At 35.5% G+C, this 27,657-nt stretch overlaps 1 protein-coding gene across 3 annotated transcripts; it reads left to right on the top strand.

The window, feature by feature from the left end:
* Positions 1–1,345: 1,345 nt before the first annotated feature.
* Positions 1,346–25,096, top strand: CEP97 (centrosomal protein 97). 3 transcript variants are annotated; one of them, XM_036219437.1, is made up of 11 exons: positions 1,346–1,462; positions 4,262–4,398; positions 5,015–5,173; positions 6,164–6,265; positions 7,644–7,757; positions 8,314–8,480; positions 13,158–13,322; positions 13,933–14,066; positions 14,709–15,483; positions 19,010–19,085; positions 20,497–25,096. In XM_036219437.1, the coding sequence occupies exons 1-11, from the start codon at positions 1,420–1,422 to the stop codon at positions 21,199–21,201; spliced, it is 2,577 nt and encodes an 858-aa protein (XP_036075330.1). In that variant the 5' UTR covers positions 1,346–1,419; the 3' UTR covers positions 21,202–25,096. The 3 variants fall into 3 exon arrangements, with proteins under 3 accessions (XP_036075330.1, XP_016010274.2, XP_016010273.2); XM_016154788.2 differs by having other exon boundaries at positions 4,256–4,398; positions 14,886–15,483; XM_016154787.2 differs by having other exon boundaries at positions 4,256–4,398.
* Positions 25,097–27,657: the final 2,561 nt, after the last annotated feature.

Genomic DNA, 27,657 nt, shown 5'->3' with positions numbered 1-27,657 from the left:
CCCTCCCTCCTTCCTTCCTTCCTTCCTTCCTTCCTTCCTTCCTTCCTTCCTTCCTTCCTTCCTTCCTTCTTTCCTGAGCTAGGAGGCTCTCCTTAATCCTCAACAGTGATTTCGGGGAACAAAGCTTAGTAGGAGGCAGTATTTAGGCTTGCTTTGTTTTTATACCTATATAGTAAAGACTGTGCTTTCTAAAAAGGGGTCTCTTGATTAGAAGAAAAAAAAAATTCCTAGTCTTAATTCCCTCTTCAGAATTAGGAAACTTGTCTTTAGACTAAAAGAGTGGGACATAGAGTAAAAAAAAAGTTAAGCACGTATAGTCAGATTAGGAGGAGAACACAGAAAGGAGGGAAAGCTCACAGAACCAAGTGCCTGGAAATCTAAAAGCATGAATTACTGGATTTTCTCAAATAGAAATTATCAAAAATTTTGGACACTGCTGTTTCAGAGAGGAAAGTTCAGAAAAAAGGTTGTGAGAAGAGATGGAGTTGTGGGTAGTAGAAATTTGAAATTCCCTTTGTACAGTCTGTGGCACTATCAGGTTATTTTCTCTCTTTTTGTGAGCACAGCTTCATTACTACTTACCCTCACCTGCAGCCTGTGCTAATATGTTTTCATCTTCTACTTCTGAGCTGTTTAGAGTTGACCCATCTTTGAATCTTTAGCTCTATTTCCTCTTTCATGTTGTCTCTGAAGATTGTAGTTTCCATTTTTTTCAACATTTATAGTTATAATCACACTAGTTAGCATGTAATAATTATATCAAAAGCATGAGCCAACTCCCCTCCAGTTAGGCAGTGTAATTCTTTAGTTTGGAGACTATATTGTAAACTTCTTTTATATACTCCCTGGAAAAATTCTAGGTTCATACTTATCAAATATACTTCCAGTTCTAAAGTTCTGTTAAATACTTAAGAATCACTTAAAACTACCATATAAAAGCTTCTATCCCAGCATGCTTTAACTGAATTTACAAATAAATGTATTCATTTTGACTACCTCAACAAGATCGCTCAAACCATTCCTAGAGCAGAGTTGAAAATTTTCAACTTTTTCAGAACTGTCAAAAGGGGCAACCCCCGCAAAGACTTCAGGCAGTGAGCTCTCAAGTTCGGTCTGCATTAAGTAGCGATCTTATAATTACTCCGATAGTAAGTGTCAAATACCGCGAACATCTAGAAAAGGGAGTGAAATGATCTAACAAAACAGCTATCTGTCAAATGAGGGAGTTGAACAGGGCTCCTAAACTCAACGCGGCTCAGATTCTAACCCAGGTTTTACATCGGTAGGCGGAGGCAGCCAATTGGGCCGTGAGGATGCCATGCATCCTGGGAGCTGTAGTTTCCGGGCACCTCCTCCCAACTACGAGCTCCACGGAGCAGCTGGAGAACGGTTGCTTGGTATTACTGGCAAGCGGGAAGTATGGCGATGGCGCGCGTCGACGCGGTTTTGCCTTCTGGAGAAGGTATGGCGGTCCCCACTCTTAAGTCCCAATGTTACTCCATGGAACTGAATTAAATAGTCACCTGGTGGAGAGAAGAATCCTGGGTTTAGGGCTGCAGCTCTGAACCAGTTCCTTTGATGGGGCTCTGTGGGCGTCGCGGAGTCGCACTGTCCTCTGGGAGTTGTAGTCATCAGGCTCTGCCTAGCTCTTTGGGTCGCGGCGAGGGCTGGCCAGGGGACTACAGCCCCCAGGAGCCTTCGCATGGCCGGGTACCCTGGCTCCCGCGCTCCTGAGGCTACCTGGGTGGTGGGTTACGGACTGTGGTGACTTTTCTAGGTTGTTTCAGGATCTCCCGTTTTCGCTTCACGTGTGCCCTTTCCCCTAGGCTCCTACAACGTTAAGGAAACTCCCTAGACTGACGTTGAACCCTTTCATAAAGTCTCCGGTGGCTGTAATAAGATCTGAGGGTGATTCAGAGTCCTCAGTTTTCCACTCCTGGTTCTGCAGACTGGATCCTGGGATCGGGTTTGGTCGCTGTCCAGTGGAGCGCGGGGCGTGGGTGCTTCTGCAGCCGGGAGTCGCCAGGCGTGACCCAAGCTCCTTTGTTTTGGTTACAGCTCTGAGGCTGGGTAGCAGCCGTCTGGGTCGGGGGCAGGTTCTGAGGGTCCAGGCCTGTCTCCACTTCTTAGATCAGGGGCTCATTACATTCTTGAGCTGTGGGGGTGAAAATCGAACAAAGAAAGAGCTGTCGACCCTTTGGAGTGTACAAAGGCTGTACATTTTCCTGGGACAGTACACAATTTTCAACACATTCTCGAAGTATCCTATGAACCATCAAACGCTCGACGCCATTAACAATGGAAAAACGTTGAAACCCTTTAGGATAATTATTTCCTGCAATAATTTTAATCTGGGCGTAAAGTTGAAATTGGCCATTAACAATGGAAAAACGTTGAAACCCTTTAGGATAATTATTTCCTGCAATAATTTTAATCTGGGCGTAAAGTTGAAATTGGCAGTTTTTCTGGCCCCGCCTCCTTCTTATACCTCCTATTAAACTATATTCTCCAGCCCAACATGGCAACTTACTGACAGTAATAGCAGTTAACATTTACAGAAAACATTTTATATTAGCCAGACGATATTCTGAGTGCTTTTTTTATATCTAATTTTTTTTCTGTAGAACAACATTATAAGCTAGTTATTATTATCATCCCCATCTTACAGAGCCCAAAGAGATCAATATTTTGCCTAAGATACCACGGTGTTTAACTCATGGGGCCAGGATTTGAACGACTGTTATACTAAATTACTTTATTGAGTGCTCTGTGCTAAGGATGGGGCTAAGTGCTGTTCATATGGTTTCTTTTTTCATCCCCACATTAATGAATTAGGTGTATTATTCTCATTTTGTATATCAGTTTACTCAACTATAGTTTACTTTTCAAAGTAATTTGGACACTTTAGGATAGACTAGTAGTTAGGTTGTAAGCAGGTTAACGATCTTTTTTGAAAGATTAGTTCCACCTAAAAAGATAGTATCATTAGGCATAAAATGTGGAACTAATAGTTCACATTTAAATGTGAAGAATTTCTAGTATTACAACAAGAAATTCAAAAGTATTACTACAAGAAATAAGTAGAATATCACATCCTTTTTAAAATAAATTTATTTATTTAAATTAGTTTCAAGTAAACAGTACATTGGTTAAACATCTATAATGTTCATAAAACAATCCCCCCAATTGCTCCCTCCCTCCGCCCTCCACTTAGCCATCTTATTAATGCTAACTGCATTCTCTTTGCCATGCTCCCAGTGCCCAACTATCAACTACTAATTTGTACTTCTTTAACCCTTCACCCCATTCTCCCAGCCTCCCAACCCTCCTCCCCTCTGTCCGTCACCAAATTGTTCACTATATTTGTGAGTCTATTTTTGATTATTTTGTTCTTTTTGTTTCTTAGATACTGCATATAATTGAAATCATATGGTATTTATCTTTCTGTCTGACTTATTTCACCCTGCATAATAACCTCTAGGTCCTTCCATGTAATTTCAAATGGCAGGATTTCATTTTTTTAATGGCCGAGTAATATTCTATTGTATATATGAACCATAATTTCTTTATCCAATCATCTGTTGATGGGCATTTAGGTTACTTCCATATCTTGGCTATTGTAAATTGTGCTGCCATGAATATTGGAGTGCACAGATCTTTACGAATTATTGTTTTGGTTTTCTTTGGATAAATACCCAGAAGTGCAATTGCTGGGTCAAAAGTTATATCCATTTAAAATTTTTTGAGGAACCTCCGTACTGTTTTCCATACCAGCTGTACCCATTTGCATTCGCACCAACAGTGTATAAGGTTCCCTTTTCTCCACATCCTTACCAACACTTGCTGTTTTTTGATTTATTGATGATGGCCATTCTGACACAGGTGTGAGGTGATATCTCATGTAGTTTTAATTTGCATTTCTCTGATAATTAGCGACCTTGAGCATCTTTTCATATGTCTTTTAGCCATTTGTAGTTCCTCTTTGGAGAAGTATCTGTCTCAGGTCTTTTGTCCATTTTTTAATTGGATTTTTTGTTGTTGTTGAATATCACAAATCTTGATGTAATTTGATATTTCTGAGGAATTTCAATCTGTATTCATTTAGAACTTGATTGCTTTAGTTTTCAAATCTTGATATTTGTTATGCTTTAATGCTTTCTAACTAAATGTATAGAGATTTTATGAGTATAATTCCATTCCTATGCTCAGTTGTTATATATTTGTGTTTTCTAACAATTTCCCTTCTCTTTTCAAGGAACAGTGGTTAATTGGTCAGGGCAGGGGCTACAGAAATTAAGTCCAAACTTACCCTGTGAAGCTAATATTCATACTTTGATTCTGGATAAAAATCAGATCATTAAATTGGAAAATCTTGAGAAATGCAGACGATTAATACAGGTAGGTATTGCTATCTGCAGAAATGTTATATAGGACCAGTTTATTATTATATGTAATAAAACACTAAAATAACCCAACAAAAAGCAACTTTGCAGGCCTGGAAAGTAGTAAATGTTTCCTTAAAATTTTACATGACACTTTTGATGAACACATAATGTGCTGTATTTAGAGTAGATTAGAAAAAGCATTTGTTAAACAGGAAACATTTTATGTTGGGAAAATATTGTTTAATATAACTTTATTCGGCAAATATCTATTGGGCACCTCTTAGGTGTCTGGCACTGTTCTAAATTTTGCCTGAGACAGCGTAAGGACTCCAATTATTGTGGAGCTTATATTCTCAAGTAGTTGCTGTGTTAAAAATGTTTTCCCTTTAGTATTTGGAGGAAGTCTGGTTGCTCAGTGTAATGTGTATTTTCCATTGCTTACAAATAACAACAACAGCAATAACAAACTAACAGTTACTCCATAGAATAGACAATATATGTGAAAAGTACAAATTGGGTTTATATATTTGGGAATGTTTCGTCATATAAACAAATCTTTTTAAGCACCTAGTGTAAAAGTAGTATATATGTTTTATTCCTAAGAATAATGATATGTTTCCTTTCCACAGTTGTCAGTAGCTAATAATCGGTTGGTGCGCATGATGGGTGTGGCCAAATTGACCCAACTCCGGGTGTTAAATCTGCCTCATAATAGCATCGGCTATGTGGAAGGGCTAAAGGAACTAGTACATTTGGAGTGGCTGAATTTGGCAGGAAATAATCTCAAGGTGAAGTGTTTCCTTTTTTTTTTTAAATAATTAGGTTTTTTTTTTTTTAATTTACAGAAGTATTCGCTATAAAAAAGAAATTCAAACATTATAGAAACGAGTAGATTAAAAAGTAAAAGTACCTATTCCCACTCTGCAGGGATAATTTTAGTTAACATAAACTGAAAAAAACTCATTTTGAAACATATAATGCAGTATAATATTCTTTTAAATATGAACAAAGATTCTATATTATACTTAGAAAAGTAGATCAAGTAGGATTAAATGTTAGAAAGGAGACTATATCATGCTGCATTTACCTGTAAGTAAGTTTTAATGGCATAGTGGAGAATATACTGTTTTAAAAGGCAAGAGATCTTGGATTCTAGTCCTGCTTCTACCACTTAGTAGCTCTATAATTTTGTGTAAGTTAATAAATATCTCTGTGTCTTATTTTTTAATATGCTAGACGAAGGGACTGGATTAAATGATATTAATAGCTGACTTGTACTGAGCAGTTAAGTTATGCTGGGTACTCTTCTAAGCACCTTAACTGTATTTATTCATTCAATCTCATGACAGCCTTTGAAGTAGGTATAGTCATTATGCCCATTTTATAGATGAGGAAACTAAAGTACAGAGGAGTTAAGTAACTTGCTGAGGTCACACAGCCAGGAAGTTACAGAGCCAGGATTTGAACTCAGGCAGTTTGGTTCCACTTTTAACTTGTAAGTCTATGCTATATCAACTGTTTTCTGTCATTTTCTTCAGTTTTAAATATTTGGGATGATATGATCCTCTACTCTTTGATAATGAATGTGGAAGCTTGCTACATAACAATTTACCAAATTCTGTTAGCACTGCTTCTTCTTTGTCTTGCTAAGCCCTCCTCCTGTGCATCCAGTAATAAGGAGAGGAGGCAGGAGAATCAGCTGCGAGAAACTAGGGAAGAGTTCTTTTTTTTTTTTAATTGTGTGTGCATGAATTAATATGATTATTTTCTTGTGGTAGGCCATGGAACAAATCATTTGCTGCACAGCTCTACAGCACCTTGATTTATCAGACAATAACATACCACAGATAGGTGATCTGTCTAAATTGGTATCACTGAAGGTAAGCATGTTTTCTGACTATGTCATTTCTGAAATTTTATACTAAAATATCAAGAAAGAGTGGTCTGATTGGCTTAAAATTAGCCTGCTGTGTATGAAGAACAGATTTTGTTCATTATGATAAAAATTTTATTAGAGTACCAGAAATTAAGTATGAAACTTCTGATACCTATAACAGACTTATTTTAACTAAAACTGGTCATTATAGTTAAGATGAGGATTATTTACCATCCTTCAAACATGAAGGGTCATGCCAAACCAGAGATGCTGGCAGTTTTAGTTACATAGTACATGACATGTTGGTGAGGCTGAGAGTAATCATTCCTGAATTTGAGTCTTTTTTTGACACTCAGGATTGCTGTTTTTTTAGTAACAGGTGTTACTAAATAATAGGTGTTGAATTATCTACATTAACTTTAATTTAAAAAGTAAACCTATAGTATATAGGACTTTTTATGGAGGGGAATAGTATCATGCAGTCAAATAAAAGTTGAAATTATAGCTTCAAAAAAACATGTAGGCATTTTCTATATTTTTACTTCATTGTCTATTATTATCATCAGATAAACTCATTAAGCTTTAGAAGCAGTATTATTAGCTCAATTTTTCCCACATCTTTGGCAGAAAATGCAGCAGGTATTCTAAACTGTTTGATTTAACCAGATACTAAGAGAATTCAAAGGAACTAAAGATTATTGAACATTTTTTCCCCCTGAAATGGAGGTATGATTATCTTATTACAATCCTGAGTGTTCAGAGTTTTTGGTTTATTCTTCATTGTTGCTGACTTAATTCGAATCAGCAAGTAGCACAGTCTACCTTCCTCAAACTTTTAGTTTCCAAGAGAATATAGTTGCAAATTATGGGTTGTAAGTTCTCTCTTTCGGGAAATTTGCTTTATACATGATTGTTTTAATGAGTGTTTTTCACTTTTCTCACCCTCTATTTTGATGTTTAATTTAATTTATTTATTTGAGAAATTTTATAAGAGTTTATATGAGCCAAATTGAAGATGTATGCCAGGGAGCAAGATCTCAAATGCTCCCTCTATTTTAATGTTTTAAAAGGAAATGAACAAGTATGTTGGAAATTGCTCAAGTTTTAATAAACTAAATCTCACAAAATGCTAGTTGCTGCAACAAGCATGTGTTCTTGCACAAGTCTTTAAACTCTTAGGCTTTAGAATGTGGCCAAGAAAAGAGAGAGTTGGACCAGAAGACCTCTTAGGACCTTTCTAGCATTAGCAGTCTTTGATTTGTGTGCTATGGGAAATGTAATAAAATAGATCCCTTTATTTTCATACATACCATTTTGCTTTTGTCAAAATAGACCAATTTATTTGTAATCTTTTTATTTGTAATTCTGTTTTTACTTTTAAGACTCTGCTTTTACATGGAAACATCATCACCTCTCTTAGAATGGCACCTGCTTATCTACCCAGAGGTCTTGCTATACTTTCTTTGGCAGAAAATGAAATTCGGGACTTAAATGAGGTAAAATTTGAGGGTAATCTGTGGGATCCAGGAAGCTGGAAAGTTATGAGAAAGGAGGAGAAACACAGGAGCAAGTTGTGAGCTACTTTTAGACTGTGACTATGTTGGAAGAAACTGCCATAACATGAAAAATTTAGGTCTAGAGCATTGTTTTTCTCTTTTCTTAATTTCAGTGGGTCATTAAGGCTTATTTCATATGTAATGCTGTAATTATTCCATTTGGAAGTAAGATTGATGGTTGAGAGACATCTACATTAAAGGGGTTAATAAGGCATACTGTGCACCTTTCTCTGACTGCTGTTATGTTTTCAAAATAGGGTTCTCTCTGCTAGGAAGCAGTGTTGATACTTTCTAAGGGACTCTGCAGCAAGGACAGGTGGCCATATGGTAGGAATTTTAGAAGTCAGTGGATAAATATGATTGTTAATTGTTGCTTTTCAGAACAAGAGGGAAATTGTTACATTCTGAAATTGCCAAAGATGTGTGTAATCAGCAGAAGCCTTGTGCTTGACACTGGACAGTCCATTTTGTTCAACAAAGATATCCTTTGTTCCAGATTTCTTTTTTGGCATCCTTAACTGAATTGGAACAGTTGTCGATCATGAACAATCCTTGTGTGATGGCAACACCTTCCATTCCAGGGTTTGACTATCGGCCGTACATCGTCAGCTGGTGCTTAAACCTCAGAGTCCTAGATGGATACGTGATTTCTCAGAAGGAAAGGTGAACATCATCCTTTAACACCACATTTATCATGCAAGTTACTGCAAAGACCATTTCTAGCTTACTACAGGTTAAACTGAATATTTCTTAAAATGTGCATTTAGAAACTAAGATTGTTAGTGCAATCCTATAATAGACTACATGCTGCTCATTTAGGATTTTTTATCTTTTCTAAAAAAGGATAAGAAATATCATCCCCAGAGGTTAGGGCTGGTGAGTGTCTTTTAGTGTCCAACATACAATAATTTGATTTCTAAAGCTCTATGTTAATTGATTCTTTGGGACTTGGAGCATTTCTATATAGAAACTATATTATAGATGCTGTATTGGGTCTTAGATCAATCCCACAAAAGCTTGTAACTCATCTTATTTGTAAGGGGAGTCTTAGGACCCAGCTACCCTTTATATCAATGACTATGGGAAAATGCATACAGAGTTCTAATTTGGAGCTGATAGCAGACATGCTGATTGGTCCTTTCCTTTTCCTACATGTGAAACAGCAGAAGTGGGGACACCCCATCTCTAGATCATTGATGGTTTGCAGGTTGGAATTGGGCCCCCCTGCATGTCTTCCGGACACTGACACATGATCACTGGTATCACAGCTGCAGGGGAGGTTAGGAACTAGAATGTGGATGAGAGAGGGTGGAGTTAGAGGGCATAGTGAGAATTGAGATGAATTTGATTTCATCCCTATGCCTCATTTCATTTCTTCCTCTCAGTGTATACATACATGCATTCACGGGCTCAACATATGCATTCTTCCTCACCGTTTTTGTCCTTTGTACTAGAGACTAGTAGTAGTCACTTGAGGAGTTTCCTGATGAGAGGATGAATGGTAGATTACTGACATGGTTTTTTCTTCCTTCTCCCTGCTCTTTCATTTAGTTGCTGACATGGAGCAGTAAGGAATGGTGACCAGGAGCTATGTAATGGTGCTAGTATAGGGCGGAAGACAATATGTCAGAAACTAATATATCAATATATTAGTTTGCCAACAAAAAGTTTGGCTTTTCCTTTTTCCTGCAGTTGGTGTTGCTATGTATCCAGAAACCTTATTTTGTTTCAAACTGTTGATAGTTCTAAAGCTAGAATTTAGATTTGCTTGGATTATCTTCTCTGGATCTTTCTTTAAGAGAAATATGTTCTTGGATTTCTTATGGGAGTAGGACTGGCAACATTTTCATATATGGGAGGCAGCATGGTGAGATGGGCAGAGATAAGTGTTTGGTATAAAGAAAGACCTGAGAAGACCTGCTACCCATTAGCTGTGTGGCCTAGGCAAGTTCCTTGGCTTCTCTGAGCCTTAGTTTTCTCTGTAAAAGGTGAGTAATACTACCTGGCTTTTAAGGATGCTGTCAGGGTCAAGGATAATGTATATAGCATAATACTGGTCATATACTAGGCACTTAATAAATGATAATCGTCATTATTAAGGATAGGGACTAGGGAATGAAGAGTTTTGTAGAAACTATAGCAAGTGTAAAAACAAAACATTTGTTGAATAGATGAATAATAATGCAAAGGCTGTGTTTCTACACTGTGGAAATGGTTTTAATCCAAATGACTTTAATGTGAACTTGTATTTTCTTTTAACTTTCTCTATAATGTTTTTCAAATGTTTCGTTTCATAGACTTCAGGTGATAGGGAACAGTGGGCTTTCATTTGGGGTTGCCTCCCCTTCTGTGGAGTGTCCTCTGCTAAAGTCTGGGAGGAAGGAAGAGGTAGGAAGGTAACACAATAACAATCCTTTCTCAGATTCTTTTCTCCCTCCCCCAGGTTTAAAAAAATTGCACAGTATCATATAATTCGGGTATAGTTAAAAAATAATATTTAAAAATACAAATATAGTCACCACTGAAAATAAGAATAGAACATAATTAGCACTCCAGAGATCTCCTTTGCCCTACTCCTATCAAACTTCCCTCCCCACTAGGGATAACCACTGTCTTGACTTTTTGATAATTCGAAAAGATTATTTTTTCCTCGTTATTTTGGAGTCTTTAAATTAACCATCTCCCACCAGAGTACAGATAATACTAAGTTTTGGTGAGTATATGGAGCAGTTGGAACTCTCATACATTGTTAGGAGTGTAAATGGTATAACCACTTTGAAAAACTGGCAGTATTTACTGAAACTAAGCATACAGATAAATACTGTATGAGCCAGCAATTTGACTTCTGGTATATCCCTACAGAAATAGGTGTTTATGTCTAACAAAAGACATGTACAATTTTGTTCGTAGTAGCCTTATTCATAATAACCCCAAACATTTGGGAGCTATTTGGAACATTTGGGAAACAACCCAAATGTCAATCCACAGAAGAATGGGTAAATAGTTATATTCAAACTAAGGAACCTAGGTTGTTGTCGATGCCATACTAGTGAGGAAAATGCTGCTGCAGTTGATGTCTAAGACAACTGTGTAATCTAAACGGTGTTCCCAGGTTTTTAAACAACTCGAAGTATTCTGTTCAGGAGGGAGGAATAATTCTAAGGGAGAGCTATTTTCTTAAAAATTAATGGGTAGTCTGAGCAGTATTCAAAACATTTCCTGATCAGCCTTGGAAATTGCCCTGAAAGACAGGAAGAAATTTCCAGGTTTCGTATCTACTCAGCCTAACTTATTTGCTAAGAATGCTCAGGTTAAAGTTTTTCTCCCTATGAAAGTATCCTGGGTTCTTTGACTTCGGGTAGCCAGATCTTGAGTGTGTATGTCATTGAAAGGGCAACTTTGAGCAGTCACCCACCTCCATGGTGCTTTGGCAGAGTACTTTCTTAGAAGCAAATCTGTGGAAAGACCAGCACTTCTGTGTAGCACTTCAGTATTTGGAGTTCTTTCTGAATTTGTTTTGATCTCTGCTTTACTATCTACAGGACCAGACTATACCTCTATTGCTTACTTAGGAATCAGAATTTAGTTATGGAGCAGAACTTTGGAGATGTTTCTTTTTTGAAAGGACATGAAAAATATATACATAAGTAGAGTAACATATGAATACCAAAATACCTACCATGCAGCTTCAATAATTATTAACATTTTGCCATCTTGTTTCATCTATCCTACACTTATTTGCTGGAGTATTTTAAAAGCAAATACCAGATATCACTTCATCTAATACTCCTCCCCTGCTCTTTTTTTTTTTTTTTTTTTAGGGGAAAGAGTGGATTGTTTTAAATTTTATTTCTTAGTAGTTGCTAATTCTATTATGTAAACTATTCATTCTATTTCAAGGGAAGAATCATTCTAGTGATTCGAAATAAATGTTAGAGCTAAATGAATTTTAATTTTGTTTTTCTTTGAATTGGCAGGGAGTTGTGTTTTGTTTTAAAGCAAAGGCAGAAAAACATCTTACAGTAGTTAATGCTCCACAGTTTATAGTTTTCCTCACACACTTAAATTGTGGAATATTCAAGCCTGAGCCTTCTATGACCTCTTACTTCACTTCTTCCTCCCAAACTACAAACGTTCTTTAACATGGAAATGTTGCTTGCTGGCTATATTAAAATTGGTGATTGTCCTTTACTGTGGACCTTTTTTGTGGGGGAGAATTTTTCAGCAAGCCATTTGCTTGGCCAGAGAACTTAGGAATCTAAGAACAGCTTTCATGAAGATTCTGAATGATCTTTATTTCACAGGAATGTATCCATGAAGAAATACTATTATTTTTATTAAATAGAATTAAATTTTTTATTGTTAGACTAATATTAGAATTACATGACTTTGGTTAATCAGCTTAACATACCTTGTATCTCATTGTTAGAAAAACAGTTTTTCCTTTCTTGTGACACTGGCAAATCACAAACTAAACTTGTTATATTTTATTGCACCATGACTCTTTTGCGTGCTTTAATCAGTTATCAAAAGGACCATTTTCTTTTCAGCCTATAATCCACTTTGGGCGGCTTGACAATTTTGGACTGTACAGTTTGTATGATGTGGATACTTTAATATGAAGGGCCAGGAAAATGGTTGTGGAGTAGAAGTGATTTTCAGACTATATGCAATGCTTAGCTAATGGTATAAAAACAAAGTATTACTAAAATGATTCAATCTCAACTTCAAGATGAGGTGCAGACTTAAGAATGATAAAATTGAAGCAATGGCATGTTAAATTGAAAAAAAAAAATCAAACATATATGTAACAGTAAACAGTATAATGACCTCCCATGAATCTAGCTTCAGCAGATATCAACTCATGGCCAACTTTGTTTAAACGTCTATAACTTCACCCACTCCCCATTTTCTTGTATTATTTTGAAGCAAATCTCATACTACATATAATTTCATCTGTGAATATTTCAGTAACATCTCTAAAAGATAACAACTCCTAAAGAAATAACTACAATATCGTTATCAGACTTGTGATGTATTTAGGTAATTTATTTTGATAGCAAATGGAGAGAACACTCATTGCTTCTTTGAAAATAATTTGAAAATATTTGGAACCCTTAGTGCAACTCTGTGAAAGTGCCCCTAAATAAGAAAAAGAATGTTTAAAACTTTAAAAGAGTAACGGGAGTGAATCAGAAGGATAGATTTTTAAAAACTTAAATTTTATTTTTGAAAATCATACAATGATGCTATAAAGGTAAATTGAAAAGGGAGATCATTGTTGCTTAAAAATATATCTTCTCTATCTGTTTCTATCTCCTTTATGTCCTGCAATTCCAGTTTGAAAGCAGAATGGCTCTATAGTCAAGGCAAAGGGAGAGCATATCGGCCTGGTCAGCACATCCAGCTTGTCCAGTATCTTGCTACAGTTTGTCCTCTTACTTCTAAACTGGGTCTTCAAACTGCAGAGGATGCGAAACTAGAGAAGATTCTGAGCAAGCAGAAGTAAGCCCATTTGCTTATAACAGCTGATGAATTCATAAGTGAAAATACTTCTGAGTCTTTCTTGTGGGATTAATAGGACAGAGGCAAGAGCTGCATCCTACATTTCTGGGCATTTGGCTCCTTGTCACTGCAGCAGTCCCCTGTAGGGGAACTTAACCATGCAGTGCAGTCCAGTTAGGTCCACAGCAACTGCTTTGCTAATCATTTCTTCAGTGGGGAAAGCCAAGTAGTATGGGAGAATGGGATTTAAAAAAGTATTTGTCCTTTTAATGTAGATGTTTTATATGAGTTTTTAAATACTAACATTAAGAAGTATAGCTATATATTAGAGTATAGCTAAAAGCTTTTAGTAGTCACTTCTTTTATCAGAGATCCTGCCTTTGAATTTGTGAGTGTATACGTTTGAGGGTGTCTATGTGATTTTTAAAATAAGTTTCTTACCTTTTCTATACAGTGCACTCAAATAAGGCTTTGTAATTTGGTGATGATTAAAAGTTATCTAGTTTGAAAACTTATATACTTCTGCCTTTCTGACAATGTAACCTAAGAAGCAGAAAAGCCTTCTTTTTTTGGTTTGTATTAAATCACATCAGCTGTTATTAATTTTTAGGTTTCACCAGAGGCAGTTGATGAACCAAAGTCAAAATGAAGAGTTGTCTTCTCTTCCTCCTGTTGAAACAAGGGCATCGCTTGTACCTGAGCATTCAAGCCCTGATCAAGATTGCCAGATAGGCCAGGAAAGTGGTAAGAAATTAATTGATCTCTGACCCTTTTTCTCCAAGTTGTTTGATCTTTTGGATATCATAAAACAAAAAAGTGCATATTTTCGTTATTTTTACTAGTTAACTTAAGTGATCTTTTGGAACACACATATACACACACATGTACACACACACACGTACACACACACACACACACATCCCACCTGTATATGTGTGTGTATGTATAACTATTATATTTAAATTTTTTTAAAATTCAGGGGACTGCTAATTTCTATGTTGACCCGATGCTTTAATTATTCTTATGATTATTGCAAGAATTTATTTTCTTAAAAATATTTGATGTTTTAGGCATATTGAAGGAACCACTGAAGACATTTTATTGCATTTCATTTGAGGGATTAGATTTCATTAAAAAGATGTAACTAAAAATATCTCTTTACTCACCAAAAAAAAAAAAGAAAGATAAATATGTGAGATGATGGATGTGTTAATTTACTAGATGTCAGGACTCCTTTCACCATATGTCTATATATCAAATCACCACAATATATGCTTTAAATATCTTCTAATTTTATATGTTAATTATACCTCAATAAAGCTTAAATTAAAAAATAATGTTTTTAGATCTTTAGTGGTTTAAATGATACTCTGTTGATTCTTCTAGAACCTGTCATCCAAGTCAATTCTTGGGTTGGGATAAGCAGTAATGATGATCAGTTATATGCTGTTAAGAATAACTTTCCAGCCTCTGTACAGACTACAAGATATTCTCGAAATGACCTGCACCTGGAAGACATACAGACAGATGAGGACAAGTTAAACTGTAGTCTTCTCTCTTCAGAGTCTACTTTCATGCCAGTTGCATCAGGACTCTCCCCAGTATCACCTACAGTTGAGCTAAGGCTACAAGGCATTACCTTAGGCCTAGAAGATGATGGTGATGCAAATGAGTCTGTGAAAGGACCGGAGAACCGGGACGTGGATAAGGAAGAGGAAAAATCTTTTTGGACTGCAAATGAGTATTCTGTTCAAATGATGAAAAGTGCAGTCAATACAGAGGTAAATGAGAAAGATGGGCTCTTACCTTGTCCTGAGCTGACAGTAACCAGTGCTGTCTTGAAAGGGGACACCCACAGTCTTACCTCTTTTCCTGAGTCAGTTGGACACAATGTCTTCCATACACAGCCAGTCAGTAAAGAAACTATGTCTCCGACAGCTTCAGAGAAACTTTCCTGCAGGGTTTTAAGCCAGAAATCTGTTCCTTTGGGACAAGATGAAATTGTCCTCCAGAAACTGAATGAAGCAGCCACCAAACTTCAGGCCTGTTGGCGGGGCTTTTGTGTCAGGAACTACAATCCTCAAGCTAAAGATGTGCGTTATGAAATTCGGCTGCGCAGAATGCAGGAGCACATTGTCTGCCTAACTGATGAAGTAAGGAGGTGGGTCAAAAGTCCTGTTTTGTTGGTTTAGGGGTGTCAGAACACTTTTCATACCATGTCACCACTCTTTGTTTGTTTGTCTTCTGCAATGGACCAAAAGCATTTTGAGGGTAGAGACTGTCATATACATCTCCATCTCTATCAAATACAGCAGTTGCTACATAGATACAATATAGCAATAAATGGTGAATGAATACGTGCCTTACAGGCATCTATAAACTTAGAAAGGTACAGAAAATATAGAAAAACTGAATTAAGTATAAAATGAGAAGATGAGGTTTATATAGAACCCAGTAGGTGACGTAAGAATTAAAATAGCAGGGATTTAAAAGGGGCTAAAATTCCATAAAAAAAGATGAAATATTCTCATTTGCAGCAACATGGGATTATCTTGAGAGTATTATGCTAAATGAAATAAGTCAGATGGGAAAGGACAAAAACCATATTGTTTCACTTGTGGGATATAAAACAAAGCAACAATCAAACAAAACAGATATACTCATAGGCACAGAGAACATATGAGTCCTTACCTGAGGAGATAGGGCGGGAGGGGAGGATGAAGAGGGTAAAGGGGACCAAATGTATGGTGATGTAAAGAGACTAGACTTTGGGTGGTGAGCACACAATGCAATATACGGATGAAGTATTATGGAATTGTACACCTGACACTTATGTAATATTATTAACCAATGTTAGCCCAATAAATTTAATTAAAAAAAAATAATAAAAGGGGCTAAAATTCTGAGGCAATAGTAGGAATTATCTTAATTCCGTGACTTGCATGACTTACTGACTGCCAACCCAGGAAAATTAGTACTTTGTAAGTTTATTTTGAGTCCTCGTATTGCAACTAGCACTATTTATTACTATTTTATCAGGTGAGAGAGGAGGAGGCAGTAAAAGAGACTGAGAAGGGACAGCTAGAGTGGTAGGAAAACTAGGAGAGTGTGTCCCAGCTCCAACAGGGAAATATTTCTGGAGAGAAGAGAGGAGCTGTAGGGAGGACAGAAAACTATACATTAGATTTATAAGCTGGGGGTTATTGGTGGCTATGTTCGGGGCCCCCAAGACTCTCCTCAGCTTTGATGATTTGCTAAAAGGACACAGAATTTGCTAAAAGGACTCAAAACTATTCCGTTTGTGATTATGGTTTACTATAGTGAAAGGATACACATTAAAATAGCATAGAAAAAGGCACATGGGTCAGAGTCCAGGGTAGACCAGGCACAAGCTTCTAGTTGTCCTTTTATGGTGGAATTGTACAGATAGGGGTTGATTTTCCTAGCAGCAATGTATGACAACGCATATCAAGTATTGCCAACCAGAGAAGTTCACTGGAGCCTAGACATGCAGGGTTTTTATTGGAGGTCACTCACATAGGCATTTAGTATCTGTGTGATTGACCTTAACAACTCAAACTTTAGTTCCCACCTGAGGTCAGACTGATACAGTGTGACCCAAGGCCCCAGGTGAACAAAACAATTATTCATCAGAAAGCACATTGTTAAGCATAAACTCATGGTTTGGCCCAAGGCCACACATATACAGATGCTCTCTTATCAGGCTGGATATTCAAAGGGTTTAGTAGTTATCTTCCAGGAGCTGTTCAAGGCCAGTTCTTTCTTTGGAATAGTTAGGGTTTGAACACCCCAATCCTGCCAGGTTAACACTTTCCTGCCCAGTGATCTTCCCGAGAGCACCTTCAGTGGTGTAGTGGGATGAAGGCAGTTTGGAATGGGTTGAATAGTGAATGAGAAGTGAAGAGCTAGTGTAGCCAAGTCTTTTGGGATGTGTTGCTATGAGGAAGAAAAGAGTAGTTGGTTGCTGGAGGGGAATCTGGACTTAATATTCTTTTTTAAAGATGAGAGATATAGAGCATATTTTTTTGTTGATGGACATGATTCAATAAAGAGGGAAAAACGTGCAGAGGAAAGAGAGAAGTGTAAGACTGAAGTTCTTGAGAATGTAAGAGAGGAAGGGACCCAGTGTACAAGTAGAGGGAGTGGCCTGAGGTACGAGCAGAAGCAGGTAAGGTGATAGGTTTGATAGTGGGGTGGGAAGTCCTGTCTGATGGATGCTTTTCCTTTTTCAATAATGTATAAAATGCCAGCATTTGAAAAAGAGAAGTGAGGGTAAGGGTGAGGGAGGTTAAAGGAGAGATATGCGAGGTGTGAGATATTCAACTTAAAAGTGATTATATAAGGGAATGGGGGAGGATTGCTGGACAGTATGAGGAAACTTTAAAGTGTGGAACAGTAGGTCAGGTCGTATGATTTTCATCAGTATTTCCCAGCTGTTCTATTTGGATTTGGACGTGGTTAATTTGGTTCAGCCAGGAATGAGTTTTTTCTAGGTGAATATGGTAGGGGATAGAGGGAAGGAGGGCAAGGGAGTTGAAGATATTTGGGAGGGGATGATCATAATGATGGATCTTGGAATTTAAATGAGGTAAAATGGAAAGAGATAAGGAAGGGATCATTGGTTTGGAGGTCTAGATGAAGATGGGGATGTCTAGATTATTGCATTGGGGTACAAGAGCAGGTGCACTGGGAGCATAGGAAGTAGTGGTTTGTGTGGGTGCTTGAAATCATTTTTGAAAATGACATAGTCAAAATGACTGGGTTCAGAGTGAGATAGTGAGAATGAGTGGTGTATGGTGGATTTTTGGATAGAGCAACCATGTGGATGTTGAGATATGCAGAAATAATGGATCAGTGAAAAAGTAGTTTCTACTTGAGAGGGCTACAGTTCTCTCATAAGTAAGTCTGATTTGGACAAGGAAAAGTTCACATTAGTTGCTGAATACATAAGGGCATTTGCTGATTACAATTCAGGTGTCCCAGATGGCACAGGAGAAAGGCTTGGGGGCCTAGAGAAAGTGGGGAATTGGTTTGCAGATTCAGAACAAAATGGTGGTGACAACTTGGGAGATAATGGACAACTAAGGGAGCCATAGGTTTGCGATAGACCTAAGTATAGAGAGGTCAGCAGTAAGCCCAGAGTAGGACTTTAGTAAATGAGGGGAAGTGATGGGTGGGGAAGGGGAGTCTGTTGATAACAAGGAGTATGTCAGGGACTGGTGCAAATGGGCTGAAGTTTAATGAGATCAGTTCTAAGAGTGCCTTAGAAGAGAGTGTTTCTACCTATGATCCTAATTTTAACTGTTTTAGAAACTTTGAATAACCATTCCTTTCTGCAGCTCCTGCCCCTTTGGTGTGTTTGGCTGGAAAATTGAGGCCAGATAAAGAGCCATTTAATATTTTATTTTTCATCATCACTGGCAATACTTTATAGAACCAATATAATCTGAATTTCAGTCACATCTCATTTGGCTTCTTCACTGAGTCATTGTTTAAAACTAAAGGTCATATGATTTTCATCAGCATTTCAGTTTAGATATTCTAAAGTGGAAAGGATTATTATTAGTTTATTAATTTTTCTATAGTGCAGTGTTTATTAGTTGTAACAAGAAGTGCAAGTCAAAGCATCCTTCCTTGTGTCAGTAACGGGTTTTTAATTATTGTAGGTTAAGAAAAGAAAGAGATGATGAACGTATTAAAAATTTTGTACAAGAAGAGGCTGTCAGATTCCTTTGGAACCAGGTAAATTCCCTCCTGCTGATTTACGTAATATGTTAACAAAGGAAAATTCCAGATTTAATGAGATTATTATAGAGTAGTCAGGCATATTAAGTTCCATTTCTCAAGGTTAAGGATGTAGTTTGTGTTCTTTGCCACTAAGTCTGACTAGGATGGTGAACTTTGTTGCATTTTATTTAATCTGAAGAAATATATTTTCATAATTTTGACCAGAAAGATAAATATAAAGATGAAGGAAGGTGACTAAATTGAAGGATGTTTTTATCACTTTCCAATTAATAGATATAAAAAAACCCAATTTGAAGTTTTATGTAGCTATCTTGTTTTATTTTTGGGGGATATTTGAATGAAAGATGACTATAACGGTGTATGATGGCTATAATACACATGTGCTAAAAAGTACACATGACTTCTCGGGAGAGAATAATAGCATACTTTAGGGACAGTTCAGATAATTGGTTTTACTGTTGAATCTCATCAAATATTACTTGATAAATCCTTAGAAATATTTTTAATAAAAGGATTTGTTATAATATGATTTTCCTACAAAATTAAAAAAATATTAATTTTTAAGGTTTTATAATTGCTAATAGTGGGGGAGTGGTTAAATAAATCATAGAATAAAAATATTATGGAATTCTATGGAACAGTTAAAAAGAATAAGGGAATAGTATGGACTGACATAGAAAGATCTCCAAAATAGTATTGTTCAGTGAACAACAACAGACTGCAGAACTTAGGGTTCCACTTGATATTATTTTATTTTTATTATTTTTTTAATTCCGAAATTCTTATTTAATGAGAAATCTTTTGGTAATATGAATGATTTTACCCTTTAAATGTTTTACAAGAGGTTAATGTATTATAATGTTGAGTATTTTGTTTAATAATGTGAACTTTATAGAAAATTGTTTTTCAAGTTTCTACCCACTGGCAGCATGGGTATTTTTAGGCATTTTAGAGTTATATATGCTATATTGTTAGATAATATTTAAAACTCTCATCCCAAATGAATATCTAAAATGAGACTTTTATTTTAGAGAGTCCGCTTATATTAGTAATCTATAATCTGTCTTATTATATAGATGTCAGTGTATATTGAGTACATTATTGACCCCTTAGTCAACTAAAAATGTGCTGTTGTACTTTTGATTGTTTTTCCAGTAGAATTGAGAATTGCTTTGGCCCGTGCCTGCTCTCCTGGTGAGGGCCTTTTGTTACCAAGGACGTATACCACTCTGGTTTAGGCTGGGGGGTGTTATAGAAAGGATAAGGGAAGTCAGGCTCTTTCTAACTCCAGTTTTGCCATCTGCCATTACTAACTTCATTTGTGTTGGGAAAAAAGCTCAAAGGACATTTGTAAAACAGGCATTAATTTTTACTTTATAATGAGATGACATCCTTTGGTTTATAGGTAAGATCTCTGCAAGCTTGGCAACAGACAGTGGACCAGCGTCTCAATTCCTGGCGTACTGATGTTCCTCCTATATCAAGTGCTCTGGTGCCATCTGAACCTCCATTATTCACCCAAAGTCAGGAGCCCTCTTCTGATCAAGATTCTGATTGGTTCATTGCTCCTGATGAGGCTCCTCAAGAGAAATCCTTACCAGAATTTCCAGACTCTGGTTTTCATTCCTCCCTAACAGAACAAATTCACTGTTTGCAGAATTCTTTGGATTTTGAAAAAAGTTCCACTGAAGGCAGTGAAAGTTCCATAATGGGGAATTCCATTGATACAATCAAATATGGGAAAAAGTCAGATGTAGGGGATGTTAGTGAAGAACGTGGTGAATGGAGTAGGGAAAGCTCAAACAATGAACAGGATAATAGTCTGCTTGAACAATATTTAACTTCAGTTCAACAGCTAGAAGAAGCAGATGAGAGGACAAATTTTGCTGAAGGGACAGGAGATAGTATGCTTTACATAGCTCGTTCCCCTGAAAAGTTAGATGCCTTGTCTGACAGTGCTGCTGTAGATGATATTCATGATGTATCTCCTATTTTGCAAGATGAAGTTAACCAGACACCAGAGAATTGTAAATTAAATGCAGAAGTTCAAGGGCAGCAGTCAGAATGTGATTCTACATTTCAGATATTGCCTGTTGGTATTATTGTGTAGCATGTCTGGTTGCTTGGGAAGCCAAAATCTTAATATTTTCAGTTGCCCTCCTTTTTTTTTTTTTTTTTTTTTGAAGGGGAATGGGAATATTTCCCCCAGTTTTGTTACTATTTATATTGAATTTGTATTCTTGTCTCATAGTTTCCATAGACAGTGAGCTGAGTCTTCATTTTAATTTTGTTAGCTTTATACTTAGCTGTAATGTATCAAACAGTATTTATTTTGAAAGCTATATGCACTTTATTTCTTAACTGAACTCCATCGACAGTGTTCTCATTTTTTTCTGTATTTCCTTTGAAAAATAAACTAAAATATCTTAAGGAAGATAGAAAAATTTACCTTAAAGATATAAATAAAAGAATTTTGACTCTGAGGAAATTAATTGTGTAGTGAGGAAAGCAATTCGTTAAAGTGAATATAAATGACAAACACGAGGCTTGAGAACTATTGAAATTTGCCAGCCTCCTTGGAGGAAGAACATGTGTTTTTAAGACTTTTTTCTTCCCTTATGAGTCAAAGAAAGCCTTCTTGTAAGCAAATAGGGAGAGAAGGTAAAATTATAGGACTTTTCACTGGGGTTAATTAAATTATCTCATGGAGAACTTTATGTCATCTATCAGCTTTAACATAGGAAGCAAAATGTTCCATGCATAATTAAATCAAACTTATTTAAAGAGACAACACAATATTTCTCCCAGATATTTTTGCTCATGTATTTCAGAAGGTTGTGGTCATTTACTTCACTTTTGACCTCTGCCTCATAATGAAGAACATGTAAAATAATACTAGTGGTAGAATATCAATGACTTTTTTTTTTTTAAAAGAATTACTTTCTATATAAATATTTGAAAAAAAGTGCCACATTTAGAAGACAATTTAATGGTGGTTAAGAAAAAATAAACCTCACTATCTTTACTTATTAAAAAATATATCTCTAACTCCAGGAAGAAATGATAATATTGCTTTTGAATGTTATAGACTGATGTATTTGCAAATGAAGGATAATTTTTGGAAGCTTGATATTTTAATCTTTGAAAACATTCTGATGTCATTGAACAACACATCTCTGATTTCCCCCAGTTTATGGACATTCAACTAGTTCAAACAATGGCAATACTTAAGTGTTCTTTAATTTTAGGTGCTAAATACCTATTCATTATTCTGTTACAGTCACTAGGTCCCCTTCTTTGAAGTTATATAAAATAAGTTCTGATCCTTCAAGAATAAAGTCAGGGGTCATATGTTAATACTCTGTTGATAATTACAAACATTTCTCCAGTATGGGTAAGATGTATTTTTCCTGGTTTATAAATATGTAGCACTCAGGTTAAGAGGACTTGGATTTTATTCTCAGAAATCTAGAATCTCTTGAAAAGGAAATAGTATTTTCCCTAGTGAAGCATGTGTAATGTTGAATGCATGTTATATAAAAATAGAATTTTTACCTTTTTGAATAATGCTAATTATCTTTATGAATAATTTTGAATCTCTTCTTAAATATACCCTATTTTTCTATTTTACAGTTAAGTGCCTCATTTCCTGCCCATAGTTAGACAAAGAAAAACTAATTTGTATAGCACTAGTGCCAAAAGTGCTGCTTTATGGTACATCAGTTTTCCATAAAAGCTCCTGAAATGTCATGCTTCAGTATTACCTAACTAGATTTCTGCTGACATCATCTCCCTCTTCTCTTTTTTTTAAGAAATGGCAAAACACAACTAAATTTATTTGAACATGAGCATTTGTCAGCAAGATTTCCTTTGTTATCTTTGCCTTGTTTTTCTAGTCTATAAATAGTATTCAACGTACTTTTATTTTACAATTGGCAGAATATGATAATGATTAATATTCTGCTCTTCATTCTATTTAACTTTACTAGTCTTTTGAAGCGCAAAAATATTTAGTAGCCCCCTGGCTACCTTAACTGTACAAATTATTTTGAATGTAGATAGAATGAAAATAATGTAAATTAGAATGTAGGAAAACTGTCATAGACTTAATATATTTTAATAGGTTTACAATATAATTTAAAATAATTTATGTAACTAAGATATTTGGTTTTAACTCTATGGGCTGTTGATTGGTGCGGCTAAAGGTCAAATGAGTCTAGTTAGGTTTGAGAAGTTGAGCTTCAACACAGTCTTTGTATTTTTTAGTTCAGCTGTGTTATTTTAGTTCATATCAGTTCTCTTGATTTATGGAAAATTCAATATGTCAGATATTCCTGCAGAAGTACAGAATAAACCATATGAGAATTAGAAGGAAACTTAAAGATGATCTATTCTAATATCTTTGTTTTGAAGATGAAACTGAGGCACAGAGAAATTAAATAACTTGTCTGATGTTTTAGCCAGTTAGGAGTAAGTAAACCAAAAACTTAAAAGTTATTGTATTCCAAAAAAGTTATTGTATTCCAAAATAGTGGAGTAAATAAACTGAAAACTTAAAAGTTATTGTATTCCAAAATTATACACTCTCTATTAATCTTTACATTTAGTGAGTCAATAAGAAAGTGTCCCACATTTTTCATTGTCTTTTAAAGAGAAGGAAAACTTCAAAGGGAGCTAGAACTCTACTACTCGAGGCAAAGTTGCTTGTTAACAACAATGAATTGATTCAGAACCCTTCAGAACCCTGCGTGAATTTTCTCTAAGAAATGTGATTTGATTAAAAGAACAATAGTAGAAATTAAACATTTAAAAGGATGACTTCATCTGAGAGTTCATTTATTTGATGACAAGTATAACAAGTGACTGAGATATATAAAATTTTCTAGTGGAATGCTGAGTTTGATTGTATTTCATCTTTAGTTTTACAGAACAAGAGATTAAGTTAAAGTTTTAACTCTCCTGGTATGCAGAAAGCTTTAATCATGACAGATGGTACATATACAATATAGTTTGGTTTTATAAGTTTAATTATAAAAGACGTTTTAGGAAACTGTTTAAGCACACAGTGTTTGTATATATGCAAATAATTTTATTCTTGAATAATGTGGGTACCATTCTAGAGTGTGGATTTTTCTTTTGTTTTGGATTATTTTAAATATATGAACACCTTAATAGTGTATTTTTTTGTTATCTAGTTAAGACAAGTCTAGCTCCACCTTTTATAAGTATTTTCAGAAACCATATTGGCTTAAGAAATTATAGTGTCTTCTTTGCTACTTTTTTTGGTGTAAATTCTTAGAATTGGATTTATAACAATAATGTAAAATCTTTTTTCCTGGAGAATTAAGATATAGTAAAAAAATGAAATATAAAATGAGTCTAATAATTCCCTATTCATAAATGAAATTAAAAAGAGTTAATTGTTTAATGTATATTTTTATTTTGCCATGTACTTTATTAAAGGATATTTATTATATTATTATGTTTTATTTTTTAAACATCTGACCCCCTTCATTCATGAAGTAAAGCAGAAAGGATCTGTAGGAACGTTCTAAATGTTTTTAGTGATACTGCTCTTACTGATCAAACCTACTGTGCCATATTAAAATTAAAAGTCAAGTAAACAAAGTAGTCCTCACAGTATGGAGAGAAACAAATAGTTGTCTTTTTAAAATGAGGCGCTTTCCGTTTGTGAATGAATAGAAATCATACTAAATTTTAATTCCCTAATTGATTTTAGTGGTTCACTAGTAGGAATCATTATGCAGTGGCTTTGTTCTTTTCTAATTAAAGTTATTTGAATGTTTTGTAATTTTAATGTTGACAAGAATTTAAAAATAATTGATTTTGGGCTATTTTTAGATTTTTAAAACTTTTGTTATAGAAATAGTAGATGATTCAAATCTACTGGTTATGGTCTGTTTTATGAAGTCTTTCATATTTTATATTGTACTTATTTACTTTGTATTTGAGTATCTAATTCTAAATAAAAAGTTTGTACAATTCGTTCCAGTGATTATCTATTTATAATAACTAGTAGTAATGGTTGTTATTCATTGTACTTATAGTTAATGGGTAGTTAAAATGCAGAACAAACTACAGCTAGAAGTCTCGTTGTATAAATGACTACAATAAAACATCCCTAGCCTTATGAAAACAAATATGAAATGGAAGGAATGCTAATTTGGTTTTATTTGGTATGGATTTAATTACTTTCAGGTTACTCACTGGAATTCTCTGGGTAGAGAAGAACAGATATCCCTCAGAGAGCACAGGTGACACTGTTGGAAGCTGTTGGAACAGTAGGTGGTGAAAGTGTTAGCGGTGAGTGAGTAAGTAGAGCAGAAACCCTAGGATTTGACACAGTTAGGACCTCTGTAGTTGATTGGTGTTATGGACTGGATTGTATTCCCTGCCAAATTCATATGTGGAAGCTCTAACCCCCAATATGACTGTATTTGAAAATAAGGACTCGAAGGAGGTAATTAAGGTTACATGAGGTCATATGAGTGGGACCCTAACCCAGTATGTCTGGTATCTCTGTAAGAGAAAGACACACGAGATTTTTTTCTTCATGCACACCCAGAAGAAAGGCCATTTGAGGACACAGTGAGAAGGCAGCCATCTGCAAGCCAGGAAGTGTTTTCACCAGAAACCAGCTATGCTGGCATCTTGATCTTGGACTTCCAGAAATAAGAGAAAATAAATTTCTGTTGTTTAAGCCACTCAATCAGTGGTATTTTGTTACGGCAGCCTGAGCAGACTAATGTAGTAGAGTTGATTAATCAAAAAATTAGTTAGAATAGGGAATCACAAATTATATATATACCTTAAACTTATTTTTTTATTGAAATATAACTGATGTATTGTGAACTGCATCCCCCTGTAAAGTGTACAATTTGATAAATTCTGATGCAATCACACATTGCATAATGACATTTCAGTCAATGATGGACCACATATACAAAGGGTCCCATAAGATTATAAAGGAGCTGAAAAATTCCTATTGCCTGGTAAATAAACTGTTGTAAAGGCATTACTTACATGTTTGTGATGATGATTGTATAAACCTACTGTGTTGCCAGTCATGTAAAAGTATATAGAGTATATATAAAGTCATACAATTATGTGTAGTACATAATACTTGATAATAAATGACCATTACGGGTTTGCATATTTACTATGTTTTTATTGTTATTTTAGAGTCTACTCTTTCTATTCATAAAACAAAAAGTTTGCTATAAAACAGTATGTTGTGTTGCACTGGCAGCAGCCTCATACAACTCATGTTTATCGTGTCTTACTTTTTTCCTAGCTTTATTGAAATAATAGACAGTTGCTTGTATTTACATTGTAAAATACAATAAGTTTTTTTCAATTATAGTTGGCATACAGTAATATACCAGTTTCAATTGTACAGCCTAGTGATCAGAGAGCCACATAACTCACAAAACAATTATCCTGTTAAATCTAGTACCCCTCTTCCCCATTACATATTTATTACATTATTAATCATCTTCCCCATGCTACCCTCTACATCTCCACATCTATTCAGCAACTATCCGTTTGTACCTCTTAATCCCTTTGCCTTTTTTCTCCCAACCTTGTTCCCACCTAGCAGCCCTCAAAATATTCTCTGTATCTATGAGTTTATTTTCGCTTTTGTTATTTTGTTCTTTAGATTCCACATGTATGCAAAATCATGCCATATTTATCTTTCTCTATCTGACCTGTTTTATTCAGCACAATACCCTCTAGGTCCATCAAGGCAATATATTTTTCCATTTCCTTCTTTTTAGTCTCTGTGTGTCTTTTGATCTGAAGTTAGTCTCTTATAGGCAGCATATGTAGGGTTCTTGTTTTCTTATCCATTCAGCCACTCTGTCTTTTGGTTGGAGCACTTAATTCTTTTCCATTTGAGGTAGTTGCTGATAGGAATGTAGTTATTACTATTCTTTATTCCTGTTTTTGATGCATATTTTTTCTTCTTAAAGAATTCCCTCTAACTTTTCCTGTAATACTGGCTTGGTGATGATAAATTCCTTAAGCTTATTTTTGTCTGGAAAGCTCTTTATCTGTCCTTCAACTCTAAACGATAGCTTTGCTGGATAAAGTATTCTTGGTTGTAGATCCTGGGTCTTCATCCTGTTGAATATTTTTTGCCAAGCCCTTCTGTCCTGCATAATTTCTTTTGAGAAATCAGCTGCCAGTCTTATGGGTTTTCCTTAGTGAGTAACTATCTGTTTTTCTCGTGCTGCTTTTAACATTCTTTCTTTGTATTTAACCTTTGGCATTTTAATTATCATGTGTCTTGGTGTGGGCCTCTTTGGATCCCTGACTTTTGGAATTCTTTGAGTTTCCTGGGGTTGTATGTCCATTTCCTTCACCAAGTTAGAAAAGTTTTCCACCATTATTTCTTCGAACAGCTGTTCAACATCTTGATTTTCTTCAGTTATGCCAATCAGACAGATATTTCAACCCTTAATAGTGTCCCATATGCTCCTTAAATATTTTTATAATCTTGGCATCTTATCTCTTGCCATTTTGATTGAGTGTCCTTGGCTTT

The sequence above is a fragment of the Rousettus aegyptiacus genome, unplaced genomic scaffold (assembly GCF_014176215.1).
Source record: "Rousettus aegyptiacus isolate mRouAeg1 unplaced genomic scaffold, mRouAeg1.p scaffold_m13_p_4, whole genome shotgun sequence".
Classification (NCBI taxonomy): Eukaryota; Metazoa; Chordata; class Mammalia; order Chiroptera; family Pteropodidae; genus Rousettus; species Rousettus aegyptiacus.
The sequence above is the reverse complement of the archived record's forward strand: the minus strand, read 5'-3'. Positions and strand labels throughout refer to the sequence as shown.